The sequence below is a fragment of the Brachyistius frenatus genome, unplaced genomic scaffold (assembly GCF_029030835.1).
Source record: "Brachyistius frenatus isolate BFR_SWC_R1_liver_20210118 unplaced genomic scaffold, ASM2903083v1 Contig_66, whole genome shotgun sequence".
In the NCBI taxonomy this organism is placed as follows: domain Eukaryota; kingdom Metazoa; phylum Chordata; class Actinopteri; family Embiotocidae; genus Brachyistius; species Brachyistius frenatus.
Genome location: NW_027210665.1, coordinates 1,588,561 through 1,600,000, shown reverse-complemented (window position 1 = coordinate 1,600,000; position 11,440 = coordinate 1,588,561). Strand labels below are relative to the sequence as shown.

Sequence of the window (11,440 nt, the reverse complement as noted above, 5' to 3'; positions counted from 1 at the left end):
ACAGCAAATGCATCTTGCATAACTGCAAAGCAGCCAAAGCGTTGCTTTTGCCTGACAACACACGCCACCTGTCCTGGCGCTGCCCCAGCTACCATCTTCCTCCATCTCAAACACATTTCATAAAATTTTATTGGTGGGAGTTAAAAGCGGAGCTGTGCTCCGCGGCTCCGACCAGACTCGACGCTTCGCAACAGAACAAAGTGCCCGTTCAGCCGGTGTTTATGTACGGCCGTTTGTCCTCAGCGTGAGCGTCCTCATGATAAACCGAGGTGACATGCACCAACCCGGCCGCACTAACTCACTGCCCATTACCCTGTATCCGTCTGAGTGTGTGTGTGTTGGTGTGTGTCTGCCTATGAGACCAATAAAACAAGCCCAGTGAAGAGTCGTATTAGCAGCCAGTCCTAACTAAGAATCTTTATGCTAATCAAGGCTAAAGGAGCTGTTACCGAAACAAATGACAGCCGTGCAAGAATAACCGATTCCGCCTCAGCTGTTGAATCGCAAAGAAATTGTTCGTCTGGGAAGAAAAAAAACGGTGAACCTGTAGATGTGATTGATGATGCCAAATAAAACAGTGAAATCCTCTGATTGGAGGAAAATTATCTCCTCATACAGGGGACGGTTATGAATCACTGACACATCTGGTTTGAGGGCGGTATACTGACAAGTTTGCCAAAGACCAGTAAGTACACAGCGCAGTGTTTGACTCGCAGGAGTTACACCATCACTTCGGGTGTGGTATTCTTGGCACGGCTGCGAGACTGCTCCTAAGAAACGAACAAGCGCAACTACTGTGACTTTTATTTATTTATTTTTTTAACTGAGGGATAGGACACGCTTGATAGAAACTGATTCAATAGAAGACAGGACGATATATGAAAACATTCCCTTCGTAGCCAATCCATGGAAGTGAATAACCACAAACTCAGTGCAATGCAAAATAAATTGTATAGATATACATATTAAAATACAGTGCGATAATAAAAAAAAAAGGAATACGTAAAAAAAAAAAAGATGGCTTTTCATCCAAACAAACGACAGCCTTTTGTGCAAGCAGCTTATTATGACCCAAAGTTATGTTTTAAAGTTAAGCGACCTTTAGCTGGTGAAGTGACGCAGTTCAATGGTGTCTCTACAGTGCGAGTTCTTCTTCTACCCCACGCATTTCCAACTTTGGCCTTTTGCTCTGTTATTTGTATTAATATCCAAATTCGTATTGTTTGTAATGATGATTGTCTTTCATTGCACTTTCAAAATATCTAACAGCATAAATGAATGGAGGCACTTTAGTTGTACATCTTTGGCTTTTTTAATATTTCTTCTTCTTTCTTATCTAATTTTTCCGGTGCTTTTCCTTGTCTGTGAAGTGTAATAACTCCATGCGACATGGTGATACTTCAATCGGAATAAAATAAATTGAAAATAAATGAAATTGGATTTATTTCCGAAGGGTCAAAACAACCCACCTTGGCGTCTGGCTTGGAGGACTGGTCGCTGCCGATGTATAAAACGTTTCATCAGCCTTTCTGAGAGTACTGAATTGGGGACGCCAATGAGCTCCTTTATTTTTCTTTTCAAGATTTTTGAATACACACCTGCAGGAAGTTGGTGCAGCCATTTGACCAATAGCAGTGACAAAACATTTACTCATTTAAACACGTTAGTTTATAAAATATCCTTTTCTTTTTTTAACCTCCAACTATAATTCCCTACTCGTCTACCCACATTTTGATCTCAATTTGAATGAAATTAATAAGCAATATAATTTTCCACAGTGATATATGAGCTCCTTATCAGATTTCTTTGTTGTATCTCTGCTCTTTTTTTTTTTGCCACTTAGTCATCTGTATTGCACAAAATTGTGCCAGTGAGTAATTAATTAAGTTTCGTCTTACCAAAGTATGTTAACCACCAGGCTTGGAAGTCACAAAGAGATCCCTCTGGATGGGTGTCACCCTGGGGACGGAGAGAGGAGCAGCACATGAAAACCTTTTTAAAACCTTCCATAAAAAAAATTATAAACCAAAATAAAAGAAATAAAACACACAGCGTGTGTCTAATGAAACAGACAACGGTAACTCACCATGACATATGCTACGCTGTCAAAGAAGGCGGCAACAGTCAGGCTAAGAATCATCTTCTGTACAAAAAAAAAAAAAAAAAAAAAAAAAAAAAAGCCATGAAGGAGGATTCTCTAAGAAAACATCCCGAGTAAAAATGCCAGAGCATTTATATTCACTTAGAGAGAAGGGCAAATTATAGCTCAAATGTTCACTGATGTGGATGACAGCTTGGCATACGCTGTCCCTGGTGACAACTCAGAGGAAATATCACAGAGGAGAGAGAGGCTTCTTATTTCCACTCTGTATAGACTCAACGCATTGTATTTTATTTGAAATGAATCAATAATCCTCTGGCTACTGAATTCTGAGAAGGGAGACGGGGTGCACACCAGATTTTAGTCTTACTTTTCCAATAGAGGTGCGAGCACTGCGGCTGCACGCGCGCGCACACACACACACACACACACACACACACACACACACACACACACACACACACACAGCCTTTTATCAATGTGCGTCCAGCAATGACCCTGCCAAGGCTACGGAGGAGGAGGAGGATGAAGAGGAGGAGGAGGTGGAGACCGAAAAAGAGCGCAGGAGGGCCTTGAGAGCACTAAAGACTATTGACTGACAGATAACCTTTGTGAATGGACGGACATAAGGAGAGGGTTTATGTGGTGTAAGAGGAGGAGGAGGAGGAAAAGGGGGCGGGGGGGAGGAGGAGGAGGACGTGAGGTCGCTCTGCTGCAACCTGGTCCAAAGGTAATAGGATCCATCAGAGCCCCACGTTAAGCTGTCATTTACTTCAGATTAGGAGGATAACGTGCAGCGCTGCTAAACCTGACACACCTGCTGGACCGGATTCAGACACACAAAACCGCGCACAGGCTGCACTCAAAAAAATATTCCATGAACAAACACTGACACTCTTTAGAGAATTCAAATCCTTTCGGATAAAAGAAGTGAAGAAAGAAATCTGACAATACAGTATATTTAAACCTCGTCAATTGGAGCAGGGGAAACGCACAAGACAGCAGCCGCTATCACAGAATGACCATGAGACAATTAACTCCGCAATTCATTAATCTGTGCATTTTAATTGGGATCCAATTATGCCAAGATTTGCCATGGCTAATTGCACACATTTCCGGTGGCAATGAAGCAAACAGAGATGAAAAGGCTGTGTCAAAGCTGTTCTGTACACGGCAGCGTGAATTTACCTGAGCCAAAGAGTGATACCTCCGAAGCAGCCAGATCACAAACAGCATGAAAAGGCTGAGGAGAGATAGGGAAAAAAAACAATCATGAGATTTGCTAATTGAAAGGGTAATTTGAGCATTACAGGCCAATGACTGCTCTACACATCATCCCAGCTCCAGCACGTATCCCTGCAGGCTCTCTTGTACTCCTACTGCAAATGTTCTTTAGCTTGCAGTGAGATCACTGAACATGAAAGCTTGTTTACACTGAAATTAATGAAACCTCCACATTAGACCGGGAAAAAAGCTGCCAAAGACCTGCTTAGAAACATATGAAGAACCGAATCCCTGACAACAACAAAAAAGGCACCACCAAGGCAAAATGCGCTGCGTAACTAACAATGGAAGCTTTGGTATTTCAATATTGTAATTGCACTTCTTCTAATTCTTAACACGTCCAATTCAAATTACATGTTGTTCTGTAGTCTGTTGTCTTCGAGAATAATCATTTAGTTTTTATTACGTATTTTAAATTAAATCACAAGGAATACTGCTGCAGTCATGTCAGACCCCTTTTAATTTTCTACCCACTACCTTTTACCAGCATTGCAAACTGTATTTTTCTGTTCAGAAATCAACATCTCCAACGTAATGGACTTAGATTGATACGTTGGCTGAATGATGTTGCTTTTAAAGTTATTTATCACTGTATTATTTCAAAACGGTGGCTTGACAAGGTGCATTATCTGCAGCAGCAGACTAATTATGAGCAGGTTTAGGAGTTCTTTGGAGTTCCTCTAATTTCACTCAGCAACTTTTTAAACTAAAACGCCCTGTGAATTACTCTTAAACCAAAAACATCCTATTATACGCAGGAGTTTCTCCAATCGAGGCCAGTAAGTCACAACTATTAGTTACGGAATGTTTTGTGAATGAGACTTAATCAAGTCAGTCTGAGAATACAAAAGGAGACAGAACATTTTGAAAGAACCTAAATACACAAAAGAGCTGCAGCAAGTTCTCCGAGATACTTAAACCAACCCGTCAGTGCAGCTATATGCATTTAGTGCTTTTAAAAGGCAAAGAATGGTCTCATAAAAGTACTGATTTGATTTAGGCGTTTTCTATTTACTGCACTTTAGTTAAAAGTTAATTGATAAAAACTATTGATGGCTTTATTTTTGAAAGTATCCTCACTTTGCTTTCAGGACCTGAAACTTTGTAATGCACATCCCTGTATCCCTAAATCATACCCAGCAATGACAATTTATTGTGAAAAAAAAAATTGGAGGAATGATTTGAGAGTTCAAAGAGAATATTCACCATCCTATTAAAGAGAAGGTTCCTGTGGCTCGTTTTACTGTTAAAATCACCACCTGCAAATCAGAAAACAGTTTGTTACTTTCATGGCTCATGCACACTAATCATTAAAACAACACATCAAAGCAGTTAGTCTTATGCATCCTCTGTGTATTGTATCCGTTTTACGTAAAGCACTGTGGAGGCACGTTGCGAAGTGCAATACAAACACCGCACTGTCATCATTATAATCCTAAAACTCAGAAACTACGGGCTTCGACAAGACCGCCATTTGTTAAAGCATGTCGTCTGCGTGCTTGCGCGTGTGTTTGCGAACATGTGTGCAAGTCAAAGAAAGGAAGGATAACAAAAAGGAAATTTGCATACACTTCAGGCAACCCAGGCATCAGAAACATAAACATGAGCGGTGAACTGACACCGAAGACAACTGAGGTATTTTTTTTTTTTTTTGAATGTCACATCCACATGTATTTGACCCATTTTAACATATAAACAGAGAGGGCTGTTAAATGACAGCTGAGTGATATGAAATACATGCAGGCAGGTGAGTAAACAAGGTCAGCCCCTGACACTTTATGTTTCGTTAAAAGCCGCCCGCAACCTGAAACTGATCTCCGACAACTTCGAGAGACACAAGAAAGGACAGGAAAAGCACGAAGGAATGAGGAAAATGACAAATGTGCGAGTCAGTCCTATAAAGCTGCAGGGAAACTGAAAGGGCCGGCAGTAGTCTGGCATGCAAAATACAGATAGGCTCGTCCACACAATGAAGTGCAACATCACACACGTCCTTGCAACATCAACAAGGACCATCTTCTGTCAATCTGATAACCTGTAGCGTCATGTGTTGCCCTATTTAAGAAACTAGGACATCTATTGTCAACACATCCCAGGAAATTAGACAGTTTTTTATGAAATGTGTGGATTTAAGATTTTATATATTAATTTGTTTTTGCAGTTGCCAAGATTTCAAATTCAAAAACAGACACAGAAGATTGAATTAACTGAGAAGCATATAGACCTTTTTTTTTTTTTCTCGAGGCATTTTACTTGTTTATTACTGACTGTTTTAATTACATTTGAATGATGGCTCCCAACATGGTGCTGCAGTAATGTTAAAAAGGCTCAGACTACACACTTCCTTCAAAATCACTTCATAAACAGACAATTAATGATCCTGGGTTTTTTTTTTTTTTTTTTTTTTTTTAAAGGTTTATGGTTGTTCAACTCATGATATGCAGGTCACACAAACAGCTGCATCCTGGTTATTATGGTCTATATATACATACGATCATCATGAGTTGATTTCCGGTTCTCATCCCTACTAAATACTAAAAGAGACAAAACTGCCTTATCTTAGAAAAAATCGGACTGTTGACTTGGAAAGAGTAAAGTAATTGGAAGTGCAGTAATTTACTTTGGATTATTCAGACATAATTCTAATTTTGTCAAATGTATAAAACTAGGAAAAACATAACTTTTCTACAAGAGAAAGAAAAGTAGCAAATGTTTTCAATTAAGAAGGGAGAACTAGGAAATTTTAATTTGAAAAATGACATTCATAATTAATTGGTTATCAAAACACAGTATTGCTGACTATTATTCAATTTTTTTTGACTAAAGAGTTAAATGACTAATCCAATAACAGAATTCATTCCTATTTACCAACGCTGACAATATTCCAATATAACATTTCTAAATTACACCAGGAGTCCGAGTTAACACCTAAATTGCAAATAAATACTTTTTAGAGTTACAGCATAATCTAATCAACTTAATCAAGTCAAAGTCAACTTTATTGTCAATTGACCATATGTACAAGACATACAGAGAGATCGAAATATTGTTTCTCACCGTCCCACGGTGTGCAAAAGTAAAAAAGATAAAACAAGAAAACTATAAATATGTAACAATAAAAACAGACAACAACCACAATGCAGCTGGGTCTATTTTTATAAAGTGCTGGTGCTTTGCGATGGGGGGGAACATGAACATATAATTCATGAATTAATAATCAAATCAATGAGAGCGAATGTATGACTATTATGTCCTCAAAGTTTGACACAAAACTGGTGTAGCTGGCTTCTTCATCGTGCGCCATCTTTACGTAGGTTAGTCAAACAGTGTATGGGACACTGCGATCAACTGCTTGCAGTAATGAGCGATTACTTGTCAGTAAAGGGGAGATTCGGGTCTCCGGGCAAGACAGCATTGCTGCCGCATTATTCTTCTAATGAAGCTGAGCAGAGAGAAGCGGTGATAACCTGGAGGCTGATGCTGCTGGCTACACCTACTCACATTAACACGTTCAATGCACCGCAGACGGCACAGATTCTCTCTCTGGTCTCTAATCTGCCCGGCGTACGACAGCCTTGATTTAGCAAACAAGCTTCGACTCATTCAAGTAGGATGTTCCCTAACTACGTTATTCTGGAGATAAGGCATGTATTGAAAGGTTTATCCATCACGGTGCAGACTCCTTACATCAGCAACTTGTAAATTCAGAGCAGTCTAGTTTGAAGTTACGTTTGCGAAGCTGATGGTGTTCGGTTTCTTTTTACGACCTTCTTCAGAGAAAAGAGCTCTCCTATCTTTTGGTCTGTTGTTTTATTGAATTGCATTGTGAGGTAGCTTGCTTGACCTGCAGCCCCGGGAAAAAAAACCCCAAAAAAACGACGACCCTCCCTCCCCCAAAGATAAGCAGAAGAAAATGGATGAATGGAAAAAAAAAAAAAAAAGGGCTTTTGCTGCTGTGAACAAAAACAACTTTACAACAACGCAATCAAATGCAACACAGCAAAAAAAAAAAAAAAAAAAAAAGCCATTTAAAATGTGCTTTTATCCAATATGGTTTATTTAATAATCTACCTTTTAAGTAGTGTTTAGTTTTCTTTTTAGTTCACATTAAGAGTCTGGCTTTCGTTCGTTCCGGTGTCTCTGCAGTACGAGCTACAGAGGAGAGTTCATTTCACCACGGCGAGGCCTGATCAGCGAAGAGGAGCGACAGACAATTTGCCAGAGGGGGGGGGAGTTTGGATTAAGAGCACAGCACCAGCGTTTTAATCTGGATACAAGCGAGAGCAGGCAGCCAGCATAGGGACCACAGGAGGTTGTGGGGGATATTTATAAAGGACAACGTGCAGCATTGGGCTGGTGGCAGACAGACGAGCTGGAGCGAGGATTCAAGGACCGCAAACCCTTGATTTAGTAGTCTGGACAGTTGAAAATGAGCACCTGAGCCATTTCGTCGGCTCCCTGGAGAGGAAGAGAGAAATGATGCCACGCAGGAGGAATCTAAAGGACGCTTGTTAAACTTTGGTATGAAATAATGGCCTTCGGTTTAATTATAACCTCAGACACGGTCTCAACATGTCTGAACGCCGTCATCACAAAGTTGTTGTTTTTTTTTGTGGCAGGAGCTCAGAGCAGCACAGCAGACAAGTGTTTTTCAGATGATTTAGGACAGGATCATAGTTTTTAAGTCCCACGGGGAGGGGAGGGGGGGGATTTGTAATGTTACAGTAACATAGCGCAAAAGTGTCAAGAACAAAACAAAAACAAAAAAGCAGATTTGATGTAAGATGACAAAATATAAAATATAATATATACAAATAGATAACTGACTTCAGTAAAAAAAAAAAAAAAAAGCCTGCGTGCAAACTTTAATTTAAGTGGAACTATCAGCATAATTTACTGAGTGTGGAGAGTAAAAGTATACAGAAATGTCCCCATCAGTGTTTTACAATCTATCACTGAGCAAAAACATATTATCTATACTTTAATATACTAAAAAGCTAAAAGACATAAACTAGTAATGGTCTGATCAAAAAAACAAACAAACAAAAAAAAAGCTCTAGTCATCTTGTCAAAACAAATTTGAAAAAAAACCAAACAACGTACCTCTCCGTTAGCACGTGGCCGGTCAATAGTTTTAAAAGATGATGCAACGTTGATTAGTTTCAGAATGACGTCACTGATCAACAGGCCAATTTAACGCACGTTAAGATTAAATTGTCAGCTCAGTTGTACCGTTAGCATCGGGAAGCATGCGAGTGTCTCACCACCACCCCCACCCCCCCACTCCTTTCGTCATCTAATCGATTGACAAATCGATAAACAGCTGATCAGGTGGGGGGGGGGGGACGTAATCGATCATCGGCAGCAGCGAAGCCCCCTGAAACGTGATGTAGCGAGCTAACTAGCTAATTAGCTTTAAAAAAAAAAAAAAAAACAGAAGTTAAGACTGACGTCAGGTACTTACGCATCGATAATCTTCTGACTGCGTGTTAAAAAATACGCAACTTGATTCGTTACTCGTTGTCTTTAAGTTTCGACTGTCCATTTCGTGGAGCAACGATTTTCAGACAATTTGGCTCCGATTTGTTTTGGTTTAGTTGTAGCTTTCGTTGCACTTCCTGTTTCTACCGTGTCCGCAGAAGGACAAAAAGGGTCAACAGGCTCGTAAAGCCCCACGACCTCGTGTATTAAAAACGTAGCTTTCGTTTAGAAATGCCAGTGACTGTGCTGTACTCCATTTTAACAATAAACCTTTTATAGAAAATGCTTTCAAGAGCTCACGTGTAGTTTTTTTTTTATTTTTATTTTTTACTTGTTGCCTAGTATTTTATATTTTAATATGGCATTGTTACTTTTATTTAAACAAGTATTTTATATCAATTAATCTGCGTTAAAGGTATCCAAATATCACATGTTTACAACTTTATATCAGTTAATCTGTATTACATCCATTAAAGGTATCAAAATATCACGTTTACAACTTTGATATCTTGTTGAAAACACAATGCATTTTGACACCCTTGAAGCGAATCATTGGTTCATCAGTATTCAGTGATTGACTCTACACACGTGGGACAGTTTAGCCTCTGACATTCCCCTTAAGTTTACTGATAAGGATATCTCACTTGACATTTTTTTGGATAGCAGCAACATCATTCACAGGTAAATGCAGCAAATGACGTTTCCTTTGTCCTACATGTGGACTGCAGTGGCTTCACTGCTTGTAAACAAGTCAGAGAGGCGGAAGAATTTTCAAGGTGTGTCAGTTTGAAGATGTTTGAGGACCCTTTCACAAACTTCATCTGCATGTTCAACATAGTTTGCATGTTTCCCTGGAACAAGGCCTAGAGCAGAAAATTAAAGTTGCACATTTTTAAGTTAAGGGTTATTTTAAATATTGTTCACCCGCTGGATTGTATATTTTTGACATATAATAACGAAACAAAATGCTAAATATATATTGTGCGGCGAAAATTGGCATTTTGAAGTGTAGAATTTGTCTGTTTCTTTCATGAGCCATGTTGGGTGTCCGCGGAGATTAATGTATTAAAGCTGTTGAGTTTTAATTCAAAGGGAGAATTAACTTATTTGAAAATGAATTTATTGCATGATTTTTGATCATTCTGTGCTGGATTTCAATGTGTGTGTGTGTGTGTGTGTGTGTGTGAGAAAGAGAGAGAAAAACAGTGCAAACCATCAAAGTGGAAAGTGGGTGTGTCACACACTCTGTTGACCTATAGTGACACTGAAACTGCAGCTGTATCCGCTGAGACTGTCACCATCAATTACTCAAACAAAGAAGGAATTCTGTTGTTTCTTTTTCTTTCACTCTGCATGTTATGTACACACACATAGCACTCCTTTGTGCAGACTTTTACTTCCCATATGAATGTCCAGACTACAGCTTAATATAATAACAATCAAACAGTACTTTGACATTTGGACTATTTTATTCTATAATAAAGCTATTGAACTGAAATATGCACTGGATGCATTCATAAAAACAAATATCTTCCTGAATGCATTCAACACGGCAGACCAGCCTTTCCCCCGGAGACTCTATACAGTTTCAGAGTTCAGGTATTCAAGGTGTTGTCACTTGAAACTGACTGACAGCCAACATTCCTCATCCTGCAGGTCTTTTTTTTAAAAAATTTTTTTATCCACCTCTCTCTTTTAACACTTTTATTATGATGGAAACTGTTGTTACAACTGATGGTGTTAAACAGCAAATCTTTTTTTTCACCTTATGACACTACAGAAAATACAACATGCGGGCTGGCGGATATTTGTCAGTGTTGATTGCAGATATATTTGCCAAATAGATCAACAGATTATGGGATCCTTTAGCCTTTTTTTTTATGATTATGGAGTGCGGTACTCCATAATTTTTCCTTTTAACAGTGTTTTTGTAAATACAGACAACATGGTTTAAACCCTCTCTGTCATTCAACAGACTACAGTTCAAACACAAACTGTGCACAAAAAAAAATATTCTGGAACAAAATATTTGACTGTTTTAGGTGCAGTGAACATTATAATAAACTAATTAAAGTAATTATTTCACTTAAATAGCACTTAATAGTAACAATACACAAACAATATGACAAAAATAATTCTCATTGTGAGATAATAACTGTTTTCAATACCAAGGAGGGTGGAGATGAAACACTCCCAACAATAAACATAGAAAGCGTCGTGTCTGTAACGGTGCTTTTATGTTGTCAGTATATACTGTGGTCCTTTCCATCTCTGAACTTATGTCCAGTTTACATTTGTAGATGTTATATGAAATGACAGTTTATTCTGGAAAGTGAATGCTCAAGTTTTTCAAGAACCGGTGAAGGTACTGAAAACATTTATAATGTAGGTTTTGACTAAAATTACTGCAGAGTGAATGTTTAATTATAACCTAAAGACATATCCGTTATGATCAAAGGGAAAAGATGAGCTATAGGTATTCCTAACACTGCACCAAGGGGAATAAGAATAAGCAGCATGAAATAAACATGATAATTCAGTGTTTGTCCTGTTTGTTATGGCTTTTTAAAATGT

General features: G+C 38.7%; 1 protein-coding gene across 2 annotated transcripts in view; it reads right to left on the bottom strand.

Annotated features, from left to right (window-relative positions):
- The window catches only part of LOC138625827 (cyclic AMP receptor-like protein A), a 55,053-nt gene extending 46,046 nt beyond the window's left edge, over positions 1–9,007 (bottom strand). The window contains exons 1-5 of one of the 2 annotated variants that reach the window (XM_069707034.1): positions 8,850–9,007; positions 4,592–4,644; positions 3,290–3,344; positions 2,087–2,143; positions 1,899–1,959 (exon numbers count right to left, since the gene is read on the bottom strand). In XM_069707034.1, coding sequence (XP_069563135.1) covers positions 1,899–1,959; positions 2,087–2,143; positions 3,290–3,344; positions 4,592–4,644; positions 8,850–8,930 — 307 coding nt within the window. In that variant the 5' untranslated portion in view covers positions 8,931–9,007. Of the gene's footprint in view, positions 1–1,898; positions 1,960–2,086; positions 2,144–3,289; positions 3,345–4,591; positions 4,645–8,488; positions 8,596–8,849 lie in introns of those variants that run through there. The other variant, XM_069707035.1, reaches the window with a different exon arrangement.
- Between the last annotated feature and the right edge of the window lie 2,433 nt (positions 9,008–11,440).